The sequence below is a fragment of the Neopelma chrysocephalum genome, unplaced genomic scaffold (assembly GCF_003984885.1).
Source record: "Neopelma chrysocephalum unplaced genomic scaffold, ASM398488v2 Primary Assembly neopelma1_72, whole genome shotgun sequence".
NCBI lineage: Eukaryota > Metazoa > Chordata > Aves > Passeriformes > Pipridae > Neopelma > Neopelma chrysocephalum.
In genome coordinates this window covers 10,344,890-10,369,377 of record NW_020897732.1, presented here as the reverse complement: position 1 = coordinate 10,369,377, position 24,488 = coordinate 10,344,890, and the positions used below count along the sequence as shown (strand labels likewise).

Genomic DNA, 24,488 nt, shown 5'->3' with positions numbered 1-24,488 from the left:
GTGGTGAACCTTCACTCTGGTGACAGTGTATCCTTACCCGGCACTTATCGGTGGGGAGATGAGGGCTTGAACTGTTGGGATACTTGGAGGGAGCAGAGCTTTGGCCTGTGGAATGACCGCTCAGTGCCAGCGGAGGGACCGGAACAGGCTGCAGTAGTGGATTATTTTATTTTCTGACTCCCTCAGCCAAGCTCAGCAAAAGGCAGGCAGTGATTGCACTGTTAAGGAATTATTTGTATTTCATGCTTCTTTATCAAGGCAGGTGTTATAAAAATTGAGTAGTTTACTATCTCCTCCAAGAAGGCTGAAGCATTTCTAAAGCCAGCAATACAAGCTCCTGAGGGGAAACCAGCCCCAGCTCCCGTTCCATCCTGCTTCTCTGCCAGCCAGCCCTGAGGAACCACTGGACAAAATGCAGAGCTAAACCAGAACGTGGAAAATAATTTAAAACTGAAAACATACAAAGTCATGGATGTAGTTTCAACAAGAAGCAGGTGAAAACACACAAACTGGCTCCTTCCTTCCTGAACCTACTGCCTACAAGCCCCTGGGCATGCACCATGTTGGGCTGAACGGGCAGTGCTTCTCCTCTCTGAAGTGGCTTGCACAGCAAACTGGCAGGGACAACTTCAGAAGGGAAGGTTTGTCCTTGGGGAATTTAAAATTAGCATCATAACATGCAGTGCTTGTCAGAGAAGCCATTCATCAATGATGTAACTCTGTCAGCGCTGCTGCCCCCGAGTAACTGCATATGCAGTTGTAAGTGATCAGCAGGGCAGGAGGCACTGGCTGAAAGTTATAAGTTCATTTGACCGTGCATTTGGAGGCACTGTGATATGTTTAGCAACAGGCAGAAGTGGTAATGAGTCATTAATTCCACTCTTTGAGATCTGTGCTGATTGCCTGTGCAGCTGCTGTATGCCCAGATTGGCTCTCGCGTCGAACATACTGTGTGTGAAGTTTTAAACAGAAAGTACAGCCCAGGTGATCTGGGGGACTCTGTCCATCTCATAAAGGCCACCTACTTAGTGCTGCCCTCAGAAACAAAATACAAAGTCAGCTGCATGGCAAACATCACCCAGCAGCCACCAGCTCACAAATGTCTCTCACAGGGCCAGTACTGAGCCACAACCACCGGACTGAGAGGTTTACAGTGGAATTAGGTCTGCACGATGCAGATGACCTCCCATATTAGTCTCTTGGTAGGCATTTCACATAATTTAAATGCTGATTCCTACTAGATGCAGGAACCTGCCCCTGAAGAACCACCAAAGCTGCTCAGCAGGAGAGGTGAGCAGGTAGGTGACCAGCCCGACCCACTGACGCAGTGTGACCATGTCAGAGTGGGGGTCTTTGGTGCCACCAGGGCAAGAGCTGAGTCAGGGCATGTGCCCCGTCATACCTGCTTTCCCTTAAGTGTCTGCTTTGTTTTATGGCTGGTCACTCCTTCCCCTGATAGGGGATCTGAGCTCTGGCAGTCTGGTGACTGGAAGGAGGCAGGACAGCTCCACACACACCTGACTCCAGCCCCAGCAGTGAGGGGAAGGCAAGAAATGTTTCCAAAAATATATTGGGTTTTTTTCCCCATATTCCATCCATTCTTAACTGCTGAGCATCTGCATCCAGCCAACAACCCCTCTAAATGAGACAAAAATAAAAACTAGACAATCACTTGTCTGTAGATGCCACATGTTTATTAATCCATTCTAAAAAAGGAATACAGCATTTTTATCTTGCTGTAGTACAGAATAAATAAAGCCATAAAAATAAAAACATGTGGTTAGGTATTTTTGGACTGGTTCTACAAAGAGCTATATCTGCAAATAGAAAAATATAAGAACCCTTGTTAATTCATGGCTCAGTGGTTATCAGAGAGGGATGAACCTGAAAAAAGACTGGGAGACCTTCTCTTGAGTTTGACTGCTTATCCAATGCTACCAACAACCCAGCAAGACACAGCCTTGGGAGGAGGAAAGACAGCACATACAGAGCACCCAGTAAATCCTGGTTTGCTCTCCTCTTCCGTGAAAATTACAATTTGGCATTCCTGGTGGATGTAAGGAAAACCTTCCCACCCCTGTAAAGCCAGCCAAGCAGATGGCCAGGCTACCCACAGAGGTGGTGTGGTCACCACCTTCCAACTCCTGCCATGCCAAGAGGAGGCCCTTCAGAGGAGTTCATCAGGAACTTCCCAAGGTACATGGGTGGCTGGAAGCTCACAACCCTGGCAGCTCACAGAAGACACATGTGAAGTCATTGGTGCTTCCTCTGCTGAAGTGTGAGATTTTAAAAGGTAAAAAAAAGACCCCACTGGATTGTTGGGAGGAGGGGAACTGCTGTGTCTTGGCAAACAACTGACCTTGGTACAAAAGGGCTGGGGTTTAGTTTGTTCTCTGGCTTATGTTTTGTAAAAAAAAAAAAGGCAATTAAATTAATTTCTGTCCTACTACTCCCAACTTCCCAGAGAGGTGTCCAGTCTGCTTTAAACTCCTGCTGCTGAGCCAAACCAACCTGCATTGGCCTCATCAGCCAACGACTGACGCAAAGGTCAGCTGTGAAGGTGGAATTTGTAGCTGTACTTGCAGGGCACCTTCCACTGCCACATTGGGCTGAACAGGGTCCACGTGAGTGGGCAACAGGATCAGGGGAAAACATCTCTCATTAGACACTGGGCAGGCAGAGACGTGCAGCACCTCTGTGCCCGAGGGAACTGAAACAAGGGAAGTTCCTAATTGCACACACACAGGTACCACACCTGAGCCACACTGCTGTCCCTCCTGGCCCCAGAGATGCTCAGCTGAGTCACCTGCAGTGACAGGATCTGACTGGAGTCCATCTGGCAGTCACAGAGAACCCTGGCTCATGACACTGAGGTTCAAGCAAAGCCATTTCCCGTCTCTTTCCAAGTTCTGGTTTACATGGACACAGTGGTGCAGAAAACAAAAGGTTCAGCTTTGGTCACTGACGGAAAGCCCGTTCTGGGCAGTCACATTAGTTCAACAGCCTCGTGTTCCCCGTTCTCCTGCTGTACCATACAGCCCACTTTGTTGTTGAAGAGGCGAGACAGGCTCCCCTTCTGCGAGCTCCTGCCCTGAACAGACCTCTCCTTCTTCAAACGCCGCTTGTTTCTCTTGCAGATTCCCCGGATGTCCCAAATCCTTAGTGTGCCGTCGTGGGAAGCTGTGTAGAGCAACTCATTGTGGATCTGGAACAACAGGGTCACACTTAATACCAAACTGTACGGCTCAGAATCAGCACCATCAAACCATCAAAAATCAGAGCAAACACAGCTTGATCCCAACACTTAAGGCCTGAGCTCCTGGCAAGAGCCAGTATAAATTATCACAAAGCTGCTGAAGTGGGCTGAGACATTACCAAGTCAGGGCTCATTTCTCAGCCACTTCACAGAGCCATAAAATATAAACAGCAAGAGTTATTTATGACCCAGACCCACTAGAAAAGCAATGGGGAGCTAAACTCGATGTCAGAGTGGGATGTAGCTGGGGATTTCTGTGCTGGTTTTGATGTTGAGCTTAAGGAGGCACCAAAATCAGCATCAGTGGGCAGTGGGGTGCTCAGGAATGCTTTCCTTTTTGCTTCCCTTCTTCCTTTGCAGTAAGTTACAGTTACAAGTCCTCCTTCAAACTCCGTTGTTCTTCCAAACTTACAGTAATTTGACCTTGATTCCCTCCTGTGGTTTAATTTCCTTAATGAACCATCAGTCTGTCCACCACAGGTGCTCTCAGTCACCAGAGGTGGGTCATGACAGCGAGCACCCCACCGGCACTCTGGCTTGCATGAAGCACCACCAAACCACAGCCTCCTCACCCCTCATTAATATACTTAAAATCATATTGAGGTCACCACTTCTCACTCCTCTCTCTTATCAGGATTTTTTGCCTTGTATAGTTGGAAATTAAGTTACAGAATAAAATACAAAGCCAAGCTTTGTCAATACTTAGGGCTGCCCAGAGGGATTCTATCAGTTACCACCCAAATGCACCCCCAGGTGACCATCTGCTACACAACCAGTCACTCAGTACCCAGGGGTTTGCAATTTAAGGCCAACCAGCCACTTGCTAATGCAGAAGAATATAAAAAAGACAACCGTAGTTACAACTCTCTGTGCTTGAGATCAACACTAAAAAGAATTTTGTCTCCTCTCTTTTTACTTTGGACTGTCAGCCTCCCAGAAATACTGACAATGTCTCATGTTGTTGATCAAAATCCTCAACCTGCACGCAGCTTTCACTGAGATGCTGATGCAGGGAGATGCAGATTCCATCCCTGGAAGTGTTCAAGACCAGGTTGGATGGGGCTTGGAGCAACCTGGTCTAGTGGAAGGCGTCCCTAGGTGTCCCCTCGTTGGAACGAGATGATCTTTAAGGTCCCTTTCAACCCAAACCATCCTGTGATTCTGTGATCTTTGCATGGCCACCAAGGATAACTAATTCCTCCCCTTTTAAATGCCTAGACAATATGCAAGCAAGTTTTCAGGCACCTAATTAGCTTTTAGAAAATTTTTAAGCCAGTGGCAGAGACTCCTCCATTTGTCTGGCAGGGTGTGGGTCAGATATCACCACAGAGCTGCCTCAGTCTGTTTAGGGATGCCATGTCCCAGGATGGTTTTGGGGATGATGGTGTATATTATCCTGCCTGGATAAGGCAGAAACTTCTTTTCCTCCTAGAGCACTGCAAACACTTATCATTAGTGTTTTGTAATGGAAAGGGTCTCAGGAGGCTGGAGTTCATTCCATGCCCCACACAGCATCACTTACATCTGTCTCATTTTTTGTGGTTCCTTGTTTAACCTGACCTGAAAAAAACCCAATCACAGACACAGGGCTGCCCCTGGGGACTTATTCCGTGGTTTCACTTATCCTTATTATTAACAAGCTTTTCTAAAATTACATACGGAATATTCAAGTCTTATCCTAGAACAACATCCAGTCCAAGACACACAGAACAGCCAGCCACACACCAATTCCCACAAAACAAACGAGGAGGCAATGAGAAGGGAGGAATCGCACAAAGAAACCCCTTCCTGACCTGGATACAGTTGATGATGAACTTGTGTCCTCGGAATATCTTCTGCAGGACTCCGCTCTTGGAATTGAAAGCTCTTGCACAGGCATCACCACTTCCTGTGAACACTGCAACACAACCACACAGCCCAGCACGGCCAGATGTGAGCAGCAACACCAGGTCAGTTCATACAAGTTCAAAAATGCACCTGAAACATGCTCAAAAAGGAGCATGACATTCCATTTTTTGGGTTTGATTCTCTCCTCAGATAAAGCAGTTCAGATCATTTTCATTTTGCTGACCCCAGGGTGCTTGTTTTCAGTTGTATTTCTCAAAACACTGAACTGTCTTAAGCCTGAAGTTCCTACACACACCAGCATTTCACTCCACACACGCTTCATGTATCTACTTCTGCTCCTCTCTTCCACGTTTATTTCCCTGCCTAAACATGCCTCAGTAATCCTAAGCAAGCAATTTATTTCAAGTTTGGCTTTAAGGATTTCCACTAAGCCTTCCATTTGTTTTACCACAATTATTTACGTGTTTACATTCAGTACTACAGTATCTCCATCACCTCTGCTGCTCCAAGACAGGCAGGGCACGGGTAAGTAAATTAAGCATGACCATGAATTTTGGCTGTTCATCAGGTTTCCTTAGAGGATCTTAACCAGATGTACAAAGAATTACTTCTCAGCACATCAGAACCCCAGAATTGCTGCATCCAGCAACTGTAAGGCAGTGCTGAATATTTAGATTTTGTATTTAACTATATGCCCAAAAAGGAGCCCATTTCTGTGCTTTAAAGGTCACAAACTCCCTTTACAAACACTCACTTTTCTTCAGTTAACCCAAACCCCTCAAGTTTATCTAAATATTTCAGAGCAGCAAAAAGCAGTATATTCACTGCTCCCCGCACTTCATGTCTTTGCAAAGGCCACTAGCATGGAAAGATTTTCACAAAACCAAAGTGCCTGAAGACCACAGATTCCTTATCTTTTGGGGGATGTCAGGACCGAATCTACAAAGAGAGGTGAAAAAACTATCACGGCAGTAAATTCAGGACTCCAACGAGATTAGAGAACAGGCTACAAACTGCCATCAGCTTTCCCACTTTGAATGAAACAGCAGGAAGCTGGGTACCTCCTGGGTACACCTCCAAGAAACATCTGGATGTGGAAAACCGATGTCATTTTATATGGGCCACTATGAATTCAATTGCCAACACAATCCCAAAAAGCCACCGTGTCCCACTCTGCAAGCGAATAACAACGAAGTAAAGCAGGGTACGGGTACACATTTTTTTTTTCCAGTGAAAGGAAATCACTTAGTTCTGTTACACACATACAGAGAGCAGGAACCAATTAAGAGCTGTTTTCACTATGCAGCTGTCAGATTACCTCAGCTATTGCTGTCAGGATTTTTTGCTTTTGACAGGCACCCTTTATGCCTTTTGAACTGTCACTCTAGATTTAGGAAGTCTCTTTGCACCTCTGACTTTCAAAGAAGAGCTGTTGATCTATCCATGATTTAGCATTTAAAGATATATTTATATATACCACTTGTGAAATAAACAACAACAAAAAAAATTAACAATTAATTTTAGTTTTTTACTTAAATTTCATAGACCACTGGGAGAGAGAACAGTTTTTAAACATTCCCTTGTTTTTGTAACATGAAAAGATATAAAACCCATTAAATTTTAAAGGCCTGTGCACACACTGTAAGGGAGAAATAATCAACATATCATTAAGTAAATTAGATTGAAAACCAGCTGCAATGTTCACCATGCTATTAATTATACAAGTAGGCCGAGGAAAGCCACTGGAAACACATTCTGAGGATTTTTCATCTTAGTTCTCAGATCTGTCTGGACTCTCTGTACACTATAAAGCCTTCTTGGAAACACACAATAATGCAAGCAAACATAGTATATAAATTAATTTTTAAGGGGAAATTTCCTCTTTCAAGAATTAAAATGCATCTAATGCATTCAAACAAGTTCCTAATATTTTTCCAGGTCATTTTTTCTACCCTTCAAGTGGAACAATTCAATTCTCCTTGTTTGACACTTTTAGTATTTTTGCATTTGATTTAAAATGAGATCTTAAATAACTCTGTGAACACTTCTATCACACTGTCAGGATGTTCTTCGCAGGTCTGACTAAAAGCAGCAATATTGCCTGTATTTTAAGGGAAAAAAAAAAGAGTGTTATGAAAAAATTGTGTGTGTGGCAGGGGCAGGGTGGTAGGATGAGGGGGAAGAGAGAAAGCTGCAGAGCTGATGGGGGTGGCATCAGATAATGAAACTTTTGTTTGAGCCTAAACTTCCTTTACTCTTTAGAGTGTGGTCAAGTCTATACTGGTTGTGTGAAAAGTAGGATCAAAACTGAAAAAATGCAGCTCTGGAGGCCTCATTAGTGAAGGAGACAGTGCCTCCATCTCCCACCCAGACATGGATACTCCTCGCTGGATCAGGCCAATATCAGCTCAGCACAGTTATCTCACCTTTGGCTAGTCTTGATTAGTTCAATGCTTTGGTTTGTGTCCTTACAATTAAAAGGGGGAAAATACACACACACACACACACACACAAAATGATTCATATTTTGTCTGCCAGTGTTTATCCTGGATTACAATTTTACAATTTCTGGTTCATTTCCTTTGCTCCCTGCCTGCTTCTTGGACTAGTAATAACTTCAGGGTGCAGCTTAGGCTTAGACCCTTTCCCCTCGGCCTTTTAGCCAACAGCATAAGCTGAAACCAGCAGAAATTACAATCTGCACGTAGGGGAGAGTGGGGTGGTTCTGCAATGTAGGTGAGAAGAGCAGAAATAACCATAAATCACAATTAACTATTTTAATGGAGAAAAGTAGTTCTTTGGGTCTCATGCTGAAAGGAAGACCAAAAAAAGGTTTCCTGACCAAAATAAAATTCTACCTCTGGGCTTGGTTCCGTGTTAAGTTTCCAAACACATTTTAGAAATCAATTCAGTTACTGGGTTATAAATGTAGTCAGCCAGCCATGGCAAGCGTGGTGCTAGACAAGTGCAGGTACAACTCTCTGCTAACGTGCACCATCTTGCATCTGTCAGCCAGTTATCACCATCACACTGACGTTCTGCCAAGAGAGAGATCGAGGCCCAGATAGCAACCATTCACTCAGTGTTGTATGTTCACTTCATAGCTGAAGTACAGAAACCAAAACCAGCAAAGCGTTTTGAAGGCCTAGATGAGCTTAAGACAGCCATGGCCACCCCTAAAGGAGAGAAGTTCTTGTTTTTTGGGAAGCAAATGAAGGCACCTCAGGTCTAACAACAGTGGCATGATAAGACCAGGATGACACAGAGAGAGCTTCACTGATAAGAACAGAGGTGCTGTCGTGCAGCCCAAAACCAGAAATGGAGAGGTGACATGCAGAAGGAAAGCCAGCACAGAGAAGGATTTAAAGAGGGAGGTCTGATGGTCAGAATAAACTGTTAAGTCAGCAATAGACACTTATGTACAGAAACCACTATTATCAGGAGGACTGAAAGCAGTGGAGCTGAGAACGTAAGTAAGTAAGTAAGGCAAGCACTGCTTGGCTACTGCAGAAAGGTGGTTTGGGGAAAAAAATACACAGACCAAGACAAGTAGGAGGAAAATAACTTGTGGAAAAGGAGATAGAGTCTGAACAGGAAGCCCAACTGTTAGAAAGAAGCAACGAGCATCTGTTCTGGTTTAGAACAGTCCATGGCACAGTACCTACAAGGCAGCAGAGGCAGGCACAGGGCTGTGTATCCAGCAGCAGCACTTGCTGTCCCTGAGCACACAGAAGAAGCAGGTGACAGACCTGCGAGGTTAAACCATGGCTACACAAACAACCCTCAGACAGCTCAGGATTTAAGCCACTTCTCTTTAAGAAACTGCCTCTTCATTTTCGAGAAGAGAGAGGTGGAAAATGGAGGGAAGATCCAAGCTTCCCACATGGAGCAGTGCAGCAAAGTTCGATACTGACCATAAACATGCTGGAGTTGAAAAAAAGTGACAATTTCACAAGGCTTCAGAATTACTCTCCATTAACAACCTTTGATCAAAGAGAAACACTGAAAAGGAGACAGGGGGTTGCTGAACAGAGGGAAGGCAACTTACAGATCCCAGCGTGGTATTTCAAAGTGCTAACGCTGTGTTTGTGAGCCTTGTACGTTTGGATTCGCTCCCCAGTGTCAACTAACCAGCACTTCACCGTCCTGTCCGCGCTCCCAGAATACAGGTGCCGGTTCACCAGCTGAAGGGAAGAGAAGAAGACATCAGCAATGGTCCCTCAGGCAGCTTCCCGAGAGAACTGCACTGAAGTGACTCATCCAAAGTCAGCTTCCAACTTGACAGCAACGGCTGCACCTTGAAACAGAGGGATGGTGAGCAAACCAACCTTGTGTTCTTAACAACTGCATCTCCCATTCACTTCTGGGCCTTAAAAACAGCTCCCAGCTTTCAGAATATAAAAACTTAGCCCATCTGCTGGCGCAAGCAGGCAGGATTCCAGTGAGCTTAACAATGCTAACCCTGCTTCCATAATTAGCTGCATTATTACAGCCTCAAAAAAACCCCAGCAGTGTAGCTTCTGCAAAGCATATTTGACAGGAACTCTTATCAGATTGTAAGTTTTAATTACAACAGGAATTTCAGAACAATTCTGAGTAACAGAAAAAAAAGATAAATTAAAATTTAAATCCTACATACCATAAACCAGGGTTTATATTTAGTAGGATCACACTGCACAAGGTTAGCATTTGGAAACACTAACTCTTCCTTGAAGCTGTTCTGTATCTGCATTTTCACAAGTCTTTTTAGACTGTGTTATTGAATGATGAAATAATTAACCACCCTTTACACAGACTTTTAAACATCTTCAATCAGATTTTCTTCTGCTGTGTGTTTAAAGTAATTCTGCCTATAAATCCCAAAGAAGAATGGTGCCTCATTCCACCAGTCATCCTGTACCCTGTGAGAACTCACTGGTGGGGAGGGTGGGTTTTATTCCACGACAGAGAATGACGAAAGGAAGGACTGCAGTTGGGAAACTGAGACAGAGAGAAAATAACTGACCTGTGCAAGACTATAAAACCAACCAGTACACAGCAAACAAACTGTATAAAGCCTGGAAGCTCAGCAAGGAAAAGCTCCACAGTGCAGAGAAAAATCTGGCATTCTCTGTCTGTCTAATGAAATCAAACTAAGGGTTTTCACAGCCATTGTTATGTAGAGCTCTGACTGCACACTCCTCCAAGTTTCATGGGCTTGCAGCAACCTCTGTATCAAAGGGATGGAGAGACTGCAGGGAGAACCCTAACCCACCCCCTCCAAGAGATGGAATTCACATAAGGAGTAATGATACCTCGTTTGCCCCCCAGACACACAGATCAGAAGGTTCAAATGACCAGCAGTGCACTAACCCCTGACACTTCTCAGGTATCTCCAGGAAACCAAGTGCACAACAAATGACAAATCCACTTGTCCTGGGTCTTGCTCTTAGGGCACTTCTAAGGGTCTGGTTATTCTGCCACCTTCGAAAATTATAAACCTTCAGTCCCCACTCTTTGCATGTTCTATCTGTAAGGCTGCAATGTTTTTCATGCTCTTCCATCTCCACTCCCAATCCAAAAAGGAACAACCCCGTTCCCGAAAGGCATCATAAGTGAGCTTTGTACAGAACAACACTGTGCTGTGTTACAACATGAAACAAAAGGTATTTTAAGATACAAAGCACTACAGTGATGGGACTGTGCTAACCCACACAAGAAACGTGTGCAGGCAGAGCAAGAGCTGGTCACAGCTCCCACCAGTCCAGCCGGAGCAGGGAATGCCACATTTCCTACCAGCAGAACCTGGCCCAAGGAACAGAATTCATAGCTAAACACCAGGAGCTTGTAAAACACAACCCACTGTTAAAGGCCAGCAGTACTTTGAAATGTCACTTCCAATTACTTTTGAGCTGTTTTAACAACAGCATTAATGTTGTGTCTCAGTGAAAAAGAGAACAAATGGCCAGCAGCACTAACAAAAACCAAGAGCCACTCAGTTAGCCTGAGGAAGGTAACATGGTTTTTAAATTCTAAACTCGGCCTGAATGGGCATGAAGAGATTTTCATGCTGCACCTGCTAAATGGAAGAGGATTCTTTGTGTTGAGATCCTCCTGTGTGGTTCTTGACCAAGTCTTTGCCTTTTTTTTTTTTTTTGACATCTTACTAGCAGCATCAACGTGCCCACTGAACAAGGGAAAACACTAAATTACTAAATTATAACTTCCTGCAGGTAAATGCCACTCTGCATTAACAGTACGTTAGGTTATGCTGCTTTGTTTCTACATTTAAGTGGGTGTATGAATGCCAAAGTGAAACAAAAGAGCTGCAACTTGCCTAGATTTGCTAATTTGCTAGATATAAAATGTGTCAAATGACGTGGGCTTACTTATATAATTTATAGCACTAGAATTGTAAGAGCCTTAGAATCATAGAATGGTTTGGGTTGGAAGGGACCTAAAAGATCACCTAGTTCCAACTCTCCTTCCATGGCTAGGTATACCTTCCACTAGACCAGGTTGCTCAGGGACCCATCCCACCTGGCCTTGAACACTTCCAGGGATGGAAGTGGACAACCTATGCCAGTGCCTCACCACTCTCACTGGAAAGAATTTCTTCCTAATATCTAAACTAAACCTACTTTCTTTTAGTTTAAAGCCATTCCCCCTTGTCCCACCACTCCATGCCATTGTAAGAAGCCCCTCTCCAGCTCTCTTGAAGCCCCTTTAGGCACTGGAAGGTGCTGTAAGGTCTCCCCAGAGCCTCCCCTTCTCCAGGCTGAACAACCCCAATTCTCTCTGCTTGTCTTCATAGCAGAGATGCTCCAGCCCTCTGAGCATCTTCATGGCCTCCTCTGGAACCCCTCCAACAGGTCCACATCCTTCCTATGTTGGAGACCCCAGAGCTGGACGCAGCACTCCAGGTGGGCTCTTCATGAGAGCAGAGCAGAGGGGGAGAATCCCCTCCTCGACCTGCTGCCCACACTGCTGTTGATGCAACCCAAGACATGGTTGGCTTTCTGATGCCCAGCCAGGGATCTGGTGAGATGGCCAGCACACCAACCATCTTCACTACATTCAAAGCCTCTGGGCTACCCGGGCTGCCCCATTATACCCATCTATGCACCTTCCTCCCCCTCACCAGTTCAAGCAGGTGAGCACAGAATCAAGGGATTCTCAGCCTTGCATGGAAAGAGAAACATTAACAGGTTAAACAATCTACCACATGCCACAGACTGAGCCTGCAGCACAGCCAACAGCAAAACCCAGCGCAGGCTCTGACTGTCACACAGCCTCTCATTTCCAGGGTATTTTTATAAAACAGAGCACGAAATGGTTATTAGTGGAGAAAGCCATCAAGAGCTATCAGCTCAGGCTGAAGCTGCAAATCAGATCTGCCTTAAGTAATGTGGTAGGCATACTCTCATCTAAATTGGTGCAGATCTGTGCAGCTAAGATAGACCTTTACAGTCACTGCAGTCTGGGGCACAATTCATGTCACCCTGAAGCACATCTGAAACAGACCACACCTTAAAACTCACTATTTCTTCCCTCAACAAGGACAACCTCCTCAGCTGTAGCCAAATCCATTTAGGCAAGATCACTCCTCCTTCACTTGACTCAAGGTATGCCTAGCTTACAACTCCAGCCTAAGCTACAACACTTCAGATATCTGTATTTAATCAAATTAATAATCATCACTTACTATTTCCCTAGCCAAAGCACTTACAAGCTGGCCCCACGCTCTGTGGTTTAAATGTGATCAGAGAAATGGTTACAATATCCCAACCCGCGACTGCCTGGACAAGCAGTGATGTTTCCAAAGCTGTATTTTCCTTGGCTGGCTTTTGAGCACTTTGTTCACTTTGACTAACTGCCCAACAAAGCTCCTGACATGGAAAAGCATGGCCAGGCAAGGACACCTGCGGCAGAGTGGACAGCACAGAACAGATTTGCAGCTCAGATACTAATGGGCTGAGTGGACATTTCAAACCCAGGTAGCTTCCAAAAATTTTATAACCTGGTGACAGTCAGATGCCCAGTTCTAAAGCAGAAAAAAAAATCACTGCATTGATATTTGTAATTCTGGACTGCTAATTTTTCTCATCACTCTGAGACATTTTGCTTTGAACCTGATGAAACACTGAGACACACGAATGGAGCAAATTTGTCTTAATCCTCAGACCAAAGTACTGGAGATGTTCAGTCAGACTGCTTGTGAGTTGTAAAGTAATAGTAGCAAAATACTAGCTGTAAATGCTGAAGTAGTTACAGATTTCATTAATAAGAAATGGTTGTATCCCCAAAACACACCTGAATTTTAATTAAAAAAAAGATTATCACATCCAGGGTTGGTCTCTCAAGGCAATCACAACCCTATTGCTCCACAAGCTCAGATGGACTGAATATATGCTGCAGCTTAAGACAATTTTTACCGGCAAGAATGCCAAAAATATCTGCAAGAGAGCTGTTTAACAGGTATTTCAACCTTATAGGAATGGACTTTGCCATCCCAATTAACCTTTGCTATAAGAAACAATTATAATCCTCAGCCACAGAGAGGCGATTGGCTCTCCAGGGAGATTTGGGCACATCCTCTTTCTGAAGGTCACTACGCTCAGACTTGATCCCAGGAACTTCAGGATAAGTTCCCATCAGTAACCACATGTCCCACCACCAGCTTGTTCTCCTCATGGAGGTCAGGGTTCCTACAATCTGCCAGCTGGGTCTCCTATCCACAGCCACTTCTAAGCTAAAAATCACCAACTTGGACCAATCTCCAGTTACAACTATGTAAGCTTCGGCCGAGTTAAGACTTTCAGGATCCCATTCAAACCACATTCATTTTAACGAGCAAACAAACTCCCTGTGGGCAAGAAATTGTTTTTTTTCCTGAGAATCCATCTAGAACGAGCTCTCTGGTCTGGCTGTTAGAGAACATTTTTCAGCCTTTTTTACTGCAGTGCAAAGCAATGGCCCAAGAAACATGCTTAGTTCCTACAGGTGTTGTACACATTCACATTCCTCTAACTCACATCTTCATCCTCTGATGCAACAAATACAACCACAGATTACAAAAAATGCGTGCGCTTAATTTAACTGATGTGGCAAGAAAACATTTCTGTCCCCGTGATCACAACAGTTAAGCACATAAACAGAGTCCAGGCAGTGGCTTTGTTCAAAGCATTCTTTTCTTCTAGTCAGCTTTAAAAGGCAACTGAAGGGAATGGTCCAAACAAAGGATCTTTTGCGGGAAAACCAGAAGCAAGTCCTTGCCCACTCATGTTCATGTTCTTCAAAAAGAAGTTTCCCTGCAAGAATGTTTGCTGTAGGATCCAAGCTAAATTCCAAGCTGGAACATTTCTCTCTGCCAGCTTTTGGCAGCAAAATTTTGATAAATACTCAGAGGCAGAACAATCAGCGAAGGACAAAGCAATCCTTGTAAACAGTTTGCAAAGCTATTTCCGAGGCATTTAGGAAAACACACACAAGTAAATATTTAAATCAGGGTTATTCAGCCTTTTGCAGGCAGTCACATTAATGAAAATGGGTGTTTGATTATTAATTGAAAATACTGGTCTTTAGCCAGGCCTGAAATTTTTAAGTGGAAGGACGAGCATGAGCTGTGATTACACTCAGCCCATCCTTGCTTTTTCCCCATCACTTCCTATAAAATTTCATTATTGGCTCTTACATGAAGAGGGAGCACTCAGAACAGCTGCTGTACTTTGTCTGCCAAGCGATCAACACACTGCAGGAGGAAGAGAGTGAAGAGTTCTGGCTGCTCCACCGTGAGTTACCTTGCCTGACTGTGAAAATCAAGTAATCAGTGCTGCCAAAGCACCTACCATGGACACAATTCCCACTGCAGATAGGTTTTGCCAGGAGACTTTCTCTCTCAGTCCAATTTAAATAGTGGAAGGAACAGAAAAGTGGCATTAGAACAAGCTGGTACCTGCAGCAGAGCTCCTTTGACAGCAGAACACCCACAGTCAGTTTGGTTGGTAACTCAACTTCAACAGACTGACCCCAGCTGGGACAGCAGGACCAGCCCTGGGGAATATGAACAACTCACTCTCTTCACTCCCCTGTCCAGAACCACCAAGGACAGGGGAAAAGGGAAAGCCTAAAGCTCACCAATGCTTTTCTGTTCTGCCATGCTAGATTTGACTTGTTCCCAGGCTCCCCTAACTTACACTAGCCAGCAACAACACCTAAAGGACCTCAGAGCAACTGGGGAACGTTCAAAATCCGAACACGCCTGTGGCATCAGCCCTCTGCTTTCCACAGTCCAGCTCTGCAGGAAACAAGGTGGATAACATGGGTGTGCTTTATGGCTATCCACCCAGAAAACTCCTTCAAGAAGCTCCAGGAGTTTCCATTCACTGCTACAGCAACACTATTGGTATTTACTGGAAAGTAATGGGAGAGGACTGGAACAGGCTGGACCTAATTTGCAGCAGTTCAGAACATCCCAGGGCATTCCCATTAGTAACAGCTTTCTAAAGTTGGGGAAAATATGGTCTCAGTATCCAAATTTTTCCTGATCTGTGTCCAGAATGAAAGATCATACTGAGCATTTCTCAAACTTTTTGAAAGGTCACCCTCCCTTAGGGATCTTTATTTGAATAAATAAAATGAAAATAAGTCTTTATTTTTCCTTTTCCTTTATTCTCCCCACACAAGCATTATACCACCCAGAGAACAGGTAAATGCCTTTAATTCCTGGTACCAATTCAGCTTCTCCAGGACAGGGGAGTGAAAATCTGCTGTAATTAGTAGCTCACTTCTGCCCTGAAGAAAATTAATTGCTGTCAACAATTAAAACTGTCTGCTGGCTACTGTGAGCAACTCACAACTACCTCCAAGTCCTTCCTGACTTGGAGTTTGAAAAATGCCATCCCAACTCACTGCCACAGATTACAACACTGCCACTAAGATGCTCAGGGCAAAAAAGGCTCCAAGAGCTTTTTGAGAAGAAATCAAAAATAATAAAAAAATAAACACCTCTTTTTAGGAAGTTTCCTTTCTGTTGTAACATCTTTGTATGGATTCTGGTGATTGACCCCTTCCTAAAAGAATGAAAATACCATGTGGGCTGTGCTGAGAGGCTGCCAAGTGGAACAGAAGGGACAGTGTTGAACCCAGTTAGGCAGAGGGAGGAATTAGGAAAGATCAACAGCCTAAAGCTATTCAACAGCAGTGCAGTGACTGCTTAAGCTGGGATAAGTTTGAGAGGCCTAGACACTAAATGCTCTCTGTGGGGGCCTATATGTACCTCAGCTGGACTTTCCCAGCCTCAAACACCAGCTGGTGACGAGAGAAGTGAGGGGCTACCAGTTACTCACAGCTAGAAGAGGATTTGGCCAGGACTGTTGCCAACATGGTCTTGGCAGCAGCAGTCTTGTGTACTCTGAATTGTTCAGGTTTTCCAAATAGATGTATTGGTTTTGCTTTTCTTCTCCCCTGCAAGAAGTTCTGTTTGTTTAAAACCATTGTTTAATTCTGTGCTCACAAGCAGAGAAGCATTGCTCATTCCTGAGCATTCAAAGAGCGTAATTGAATTTCCCAGGCTTCTGGGAGAGGGTCAAGCCAGTTTTGTGTAACAATTTTAGCAAGAACCCAATTAAATTAAAGCAAGCTCTGTTGTTGCCAATCTGTGTCTTGGAGAAGGGCTACAATTAAACAACAAAACATAGCGTGACACTAAGAACAGCAACGGATTTACTTCAGCATCCTCCAAATACGTTACCACAATATCATAAAAACAAGATTTAACACCGAGAATTTACCCAAGCAAGACAAACATTACTCCAGGGCAACATGATTTTGGGGGGATTTTTTTTCCCTTTCTAAAGCTGAAGAAAACCAGAATTCCTTCGGTACTCTCAGGTTTTCACTCTGCTAGTGTCAGCTGTGACTACCTTTTCTAGAAACAAAGGTAACATTTATTAAACAGCTATCAAAAATACATCCTGTAGCCTCTGTAAAGGAAAAACACTTCAGGACAACAAACACAAACACAGAGAACAGCAAGAAAAACTATTGTCATTAACTTCAGTCAGACACACACATTTATGAACATTTATGCTGACCTGAAACTGAGTTACAGTCCATCATATACTCTCTTTAAATACACTATGAGCATTTTCTGGTGGATAATGAGTGCACAGGGTAAGTGCTTGTGTGATAGTTCCCATTTTGCTTCATCTGCCTAACCTCCTCCTCTTCCCTGCATCATTAACAAATCTGGCAGCATTCACCAGAAAAATACTGCAAACAGGAAAACAGAGTATGGTTTTTCAGATCACATTGCATTTTTTCCCCTCTTTCCTTCATCATTTCCTGATTTCTCTTCCCCATGCTCTACTTCTCTTTTCCGTTTTCCTTGCCCATTTTCTTGTCTTGGCCACCTCTTTCTCTCTTTCTTTTCTCAAATTATGTCTGTGTGGCTTTTAACGCAGGATTTCTTTCACCTTTATGCTTTTCTATTATCTTTTGCCCAAAACTTTGTGTTGGGTTTTGGGCTGTTTTTTTTTTTTGAGTTATCATCGGGTTTACTCTGAATTTTTTCCCCCTCCTCTTTTTAAGTTATCGGACCCCATGACTGTTTACTTGCTCAGGTAATTTTCTTCAGTGTGGTGATCCTGCCTTCACAATCCTACTCAGATGAACACTGCACCCAGAAAACCTATTCATGTGTTCCAAGACCTAAGAGGATTTAAACAGACACTGAGCTAGAAGTTAGACCAGGACAGCCACTAGAAGCCAAGAGATCAGAAAGTGTTTTAGGAAAGAGGATTTGTCTCAAGATCAGAGAGCACTATTATTTTGCTATTACACGAATATTTAATCTTACCATTTATAGCCTGTCTTGGAAGAGCTTCTTTATGAAGGAAAAGACAACGGAGACCCACATGAGCTAAGACATGGACACCCCTTTCCAAAGGCTCTTGCAGAGAGCTCTTACCTCCAGGCAGATTACTGATCCTTGGTGCTCTTTGAACACTTTGAGCTGCTCACCAGTGACAATATTCCAGGTCCGGATGGTGTAATCCGTGCTGCCAGAGAACAGCTCCCTGTTTGGTGCATCAAGTATAAGGCACAGGACGGCCCCGGTGTGTCCCAGCAGGGTCTGGTAGCAGCGCCCGCTGGACACCCACCAGACCTTCACAGTGCAGTCGGTGCTCCCTGTCACCAGCAGGTCTCTGCTCACCCTCTCCTCCTCCTCTTCCTCCTCCTCTTCCTCGAGAACATCCCTGGAGGAATAGTGAGCTAGAGTCAGGACACAGTTCCGATGGCCCCGGAATTCCTGGATTTGCTTCTCCTTGTCCACGCTCCAGCAGCGGGCCGTCCTGTCGTAGGAGCCGCTGAAGAGATAGTCTTTGGCAACCAGGATCCTGCAAAAAAATAAAGGTTTTGTGCATGAACAGCATCATTCTTTTTATATAACCATCTTTTGTCACAATTTCAATGCCAAGCACCCTGAAGCATGAAAGAGTAGCATGAGCACCACATATATAACCCCAATTCAGTGTTTTTAGAAACTGAACACTTTTCTGTTTCTCATTTTAAAACTGAGACCCCTTATTCAGGTACATATATTGCTACTTATATTTTTACACTATAGCAATATAACTTTGGGCATTTGTGTTTTGCTAAAATTCCTTCCAGCAGGGATTATGAACTTTCATAAGTTACACATACTGGCTACAAGTTTGATGTGTTGTTTGGTTTCGTTATTTTTTTTTAAATAACTCATCCTTGGTAATTACTCTTTAGTCTTCCTTTATAAAAAATTATTTATAAACTAACATATGACAATAGCTTGGAACTAAAAGCGGAAAAAAAACAAAACACTGAAAAAAAACATTCCAGGAACCTGAATTGCAACTGACAGTGTGCAAAGATAATCACCTTTCCATCACCAAATAAAGACAGTGCAAGAAAAAAAATACACCCCTAATTTCACTTAGCTCAAGATCTCAAAAAAGGTAAAGAAAGAGTATCCCATTTATTACATAATCGAAGAGCAAATCAGAGATTACAGCTCAGGAATTCAACTTGCTGTGCCTCCAAAACACTGAGTTGTAGCAGCACAAGCATATAATAACAGAAAAATCTCTAGAGTTCATATTTCCAAACCAGAGATAGGGAACATCCATAACCTGCCCTCTTTGTCAGCTGAGTTTGGTCCTCTGGAACCTTTCAAACAGGCAACAAAGTCATATGAATAGGGAACACATTTCCCATTTGCTGATTCAAGCAAAAATCAGGCCAGTGCCAAAACACAGAGCCAGCCTTCCTAACTATTTACAGAATCTTGCTACACATCATATGTGTTTTGAGTTTAGCAAGGAACAAAAAAACCCACTCACCCACCAGAAAAGAAATGTTAAAAAAATACCAATCTTTTACTGCTCTATTTGCCATTAATTAAATCCAGTCCAACTATTAAGAGGCCCTTTAAATAGACAGGCTGATCAGCCACCCACAATTAATTTAATAGTTTCATATTAAACTTAATTTGCACAAACAGTAATAAAAGAAAAAGCTCTGGCTTTATCCCTCTTGCCAACACAAAGACTCGACACGATGTTTTTTGAAATCTATTTATCAGAAGCATCTGTTATCAATTGGATAATTTCTTCTGGAATTTCATTCCTAGCCCTGGATTCAATCCCCCTGCTGTTTGCCTTTCATTTCCCTCCTATCTGCCGTCCGTGTCTGTGTCAGCACTGTTGTTAGGAAAACTAATCACTGCAGCACAGAACACACGTAGCACGAACTCAAAGGTTCACACAACCCGTTTTATTAGTGAAGTAAACGGAGAACTGCAGTAAAATGACAATATAGGTGTGATAACAGATTACAGGGACACAAGGGGAGAGCTCCAGGGAACCAACCTGTTCACAATCGACGTGTGTCCTCGGTAAATGGCCAGGCACTGGCCCGTCACCACATCCCACTTCCGAATGGTGTGATCTGCACTGCACGTGAAGGCAGCCTCGTTCTCCAAGTGGCAAAAAGTGATGTAACTTTCATGTCCTGGGAATAACAAGGGAAATAAATCTGATCACTCTGCACCCGAGCAGGACTGACTAGTAGAGCCCTTCACCTCGACTAAAAGAAAAATAAAACAAAGGAATGAAACTCTGGTTTTGGATGCACCACCATTTTCTTCACATTTGAGGATTTCTACAAAACACAACAATTTCAAGCAACAGCAGAAAAATTCACCGAAATCAGGGTTAAGTGAAAGAGTAAAACAGTACAGTTCCACCAATCAGGTAAATCAAGCAGCATTATAGAAACATAATGAGCTAAACTAATATCAATATAATAAGTTTAAAACCAATAAAAAATTGGCTTATTTTTTAATAAAGAAATGCTTTTGCTTTCTTCTTGTGAAATAAGGGGGGGAAAAGGCTGCATTTCAACCCAGCCCATTGATTTTCAGGATACAAACAGCCATAAATTAAAGCATGAAACTCTGAAAAAAGGAAGCAACATGAGACTTACCAGCAAGTTTAGTTTCATTGTCCATGCAGAATGAAATGCAAACAAACAAACATATCTGGTAAATAGTTGGCCAATACTTCCCCCATCATGACTAATAACATGAATAAACCCCAAACTTTTCAAAGAATCAGTATACCTTTAAGGAAATGACACAGAAAGACAGAATAAGAGCGCAATTGTTTATAAAATATTCTGAGTACACTGGGATTCTGCAGTTACAATAAAAACAGACATAAGCACTGCTCTAAAGATGTCATGCTGGCAAACAGGGTAATGCCAGCGAAGAGGAATCAATATTACAACCTCAAGCTTTTGTTGTTGCTTAGCAAGACGTGTCATTTTTCTATTGTAACATTAAATGCACTGCATTTACAAATCACCTTAGGATTCAAGTCCCAGCTTTGCTCAAGATCTCTTGTGTGAAATTGCTGTCACCTATCTAATCACTCTGCTGGTATTACCTTGCATTGTTCTGTTCTAACATTTAGACTGTAAGCTTTTGAGACCAAAACTGCTTCCTCCTAGGTCACAATCACAAGAGTGATAGTTATGGTTGAAGCTGGTGGGCCCTACTGTGATTTAAAAACTATTCTTTGAGGAAAAAAGAAAAAACAATCTAAGAAGGACAAATGTGCTTAAAGAGAGACAGATGGACAAAGGTATTAGAAAAACAGAATCATGTTGTAAAATAAAGAGATGGTAAAAAAAAAGAGAGAAAGCAGACTGCCCAGTAAAACAGTTTCACTGACTGCGAAAAGCAGATTTCACTACAACTGCTGTAGTTCAAAAGCCTTGTTGTAGTTCAAAAGCAAACCAGAATCCACGTTAGAAACATGTGGCTGGTTTCCGCTACAGCAAATTCATCAGATGCCAAAAATTAAACAGATCACCAGGGCTATAAGCAAAACTATACTCGTAGTTGTGAAACTTTTTGCAAAGCAGCCTAAATGGGACAGGTTTCAACCACTGGATTTTTTTTTCTCACAGCATCATGTAATCCTGCTCTGAGATCAAAAAAGCATCTTGGTTACTGCACCAAAGTCTGCCAGTCAGATTTTAACTCTGTAATACTCGACCCACACAGAGGATGCCAAAACCCCCTGTGGCAGACAAGGTCTGGTGCTGGTCTGGCCAAGAGCAACCATCACATGTCTGTTGGTTGTGCTGTGGTGGAGCTTGAAACTGTGTGATAGACACAGGTTTATCAGTAATTATAGCTTGTAAAATGCAAATTTACACATCAACTGTGTGTGTGCACAAATATAAAATACATACAATTATCTGATTCAAATGACAGTTAACAAACCACCCAGCCAACCTTCTTTAGAGTTTACCCCAAACACTGGCAGCACATAGGCCAGATTCCATAATAATGAACATTATCCAATACATTTCTCTTTCTAGTTAAAAGCTAATTAGTGGTTTAAAAGGATTTCTAAGCCTAAATCAAATGCAGCGAGTTTTCCAGAAGTTAGAACCATGGCAGGATGTGGGGAAAAAGACAATACTCCATAGTGAAAAACAAGGAAGCAAGCAAACAAACAAGAAAATCACAGCAAAAACAATCAGAAATTCCAAACTTAACAGCTTTATTTTTTTCTGTACTAAAAGAACACGAGTGAGAAAACAAACATCTTCAGTCCATATCTGACTCCTGCATGACTGTACTTTCCACAGTTTTTCTTTTCTTTTTAATTGTTGACATGCTAGTCTAAGGGTAATAAATTTTGTTTAAGATGCAAAAAATTTTCAATTAAAAAAGAGACCCAGCAATTAACATTTCTGCGTGTCAAATGGGGATGGGGGGGAAATAATCTATTTAGTAAGGTTTCTTTCCAGACTTCTGGGTCAAGAGGTTCTAAATAAAGACTGTCTGGAAAATGAGATGATTAAAAGGACAAAAAAAAAAAAAAGAGAGTGAACAACAAAAAGTCCGTATTTCTTCAGGGTGTGAAACAGAGAGCTCTCAGAAAGAGACGAAGCTTAAATGACTGCTACATTCCACACCCTGGGATAAAAGGATCCGTGCCTTCAGTAGCGCCGGTAACCTGCTTGGGGTTGAAACAGCTTCTGCTTAAACAGTATTTACTGTAACAAATACCCCCCCAAAAAAACACCCCAAACAAACCAAGCATGATTTTGGCTGCCCGGCAGGCTGCAGGGACCGAAAGCGACCGGGACGTGCTGTGTGGCCTGTGACACGCTTTGGGCTCAGATCCCAGGGTTAAGAAGAGAAGCTCCCGTACCTTGGAAGTGTCCGTGGCACTGGCTGTCGGCGGTGCTCCAGAGCCGAGCGGTGCCGTCCTCGCTGCCCGTCAGCAGCCGCTGCCCGTCGGGGCTCAGGCTCAGCCAGTTGATGCCCCCTTGGTGATCCGTGCAGACCTTCACGGCCGAGCCGCTGTTCCCCATCCCGGCGCTCCCGGCGCTGGCCGAGCCCGCGGGGTCGGATCACGGGCGCTCCGCAGCCCCGGGACCTCCAGCCGTGTCCCACCGACCGACTTCTGCCATCACCTCAACTCCCAGACATCAGCAGGGTAGTCCAGACTCCTGCACGGGGACACAAAGAGGGAATGGGAGGGTAAGTTAAATCATTTCATCCCCCCGTGGATGCATCGCTTCCTCGGGGTGTGCTGAAGCCATTGAGAGCCTGTTTCCCCGCAGGATCCGAAGCCCTGAGGCGGCAGACGGCCCGGGGTACCCTCTCCATGGGCACCGAGGCACGTCCAGCCCCTCGGGGGGGATCGACCCCGGGCGGTACCGCTACCTGGTGCCCTCGCCGAGGCTGCTGCTTCTCCAGCGACCTCGAGGCTGACTCGGGGCACGCTCAGGCGGCCCCCAGGGCTGCCGCCATCCCTCCCGCACGGCCCCCCGGCACCCCCGGCCCGGCACTCACCGCCCCGGACGCGGCGATCCCGCGCTCGCCCTACGGGGAGGTGGAACCTCCTCCGGCCGGGGCGCCGGAGCCGCCGCCGGGCCGAGCGCGGGGTCCCCCCGCCGCCGCCGCCTCCGCCCCGCGGGGAGGCGGGCAGGGCTCCCGCCGTGCCCCCTCAGCCCACCCCGGGGCGGGCCCTCACCCCCCGCCCCGGCCCTGCCTCCATTACCTCCCGCTCCATGTTCCAGCCGCCTCCCTCACGCCCGCGCTGCCTCCTCGGTGCTGCCGCGTCCCCCTCATCCGGAGGTGCCCGGCAGCGCTGCCCCTCCGGGGCGGCCTCCCCCCGCACCGACCCCCCTTCCCGGGGGAAGCGGCATCTCCGCCCCGCCGGGGCTGCGGCCGCTCCTGCCGCGGTTCGGGCACGGGGGGAGCGGAGGGGCGGGAGGGTCTGTCCCGGCTGGAGTCCCACTGACAACCGCGCCACGGCCGGAGGGGTCCCACAGCACCTCCCCATCCCCGGCGGAGCCCCCGGGCTTGTCCCGGGGGAGGCATCGCTTCCTGCCGCACGTTCGCTCCCCCGGGCTCCGGCCCCGCTGCCTCGGGGGCCACCGGGGGCATCGCGGTTTCCTCCACGGCCGGTGACTCCCAGGGGGAGACTGAGTCTTGTGCTGGGGGCTGTGGTGAGGGAAACCATCGCCTTTTGTTCCTCCTCTCTCCCCCCTCCCTGGACGAGCTCCCGCCCCGTTTCTTCGCGGGAGCCCCGAGCCCCCTCTCTCGCTCTGCCACTACCCCGAAGCTTTTGCGGCTGTTTCTTGTTAATGCGGCCCCTCACCCATCCATCCCACGGGCAGGGCTGCTGGGGGGCCTTTGTGCTGCCCCAAATTGCCTATACGAGGGCTCCGACAGCTGCTCGAAAGTGGGGCTCCGCTGCCTTGGGACTGATCCAAAACATGGGCTGAAGGGTCCTGTGCGCCGTGTAACTAAAGGTACAAAGGATAAATCCACCGGGCA

At 45.0% G+C, this 24,488-nt stretch overlaps 1 protein-coding gene across 1 annotated transcript; it reads right to left on the bottom strand.

The window, feature by feature from the left end:
• Window positions 1–1,644: 1,644 nt before the first annotated feature.
• Window positions 1,645–23,598, bottom strand: WDR86 (WD repeat domain 86). The gene is made up of 7 exons (XM_027686909.1): window positions 23,499–23,598; window positions 22,852–23,152; window positions 19,990–20,131; window positions 18,054–18,483; window positions 9,153–9,288; window positions 5,050–5,153; window positions 1,645–3,205 (listed from the first exon to the last, which is right to left on the bottom strand). The coding sequence occupies exons 2-7, from the start codon at window positions 23,012–23,014 to the stop codon at window positions 2,987–2,989; spliced, it is 1,194 nt and encodes a 397-aa protein (XP_027542710.1). The 5' UTR covers window positions 23,015–23,152; window positions 23,499–23,598; the 3' UTR covers window positions 1,645–2,986.
• Between the last annotated feature and the right edge of the window lie 890 nt (window positions 23,599–24,488).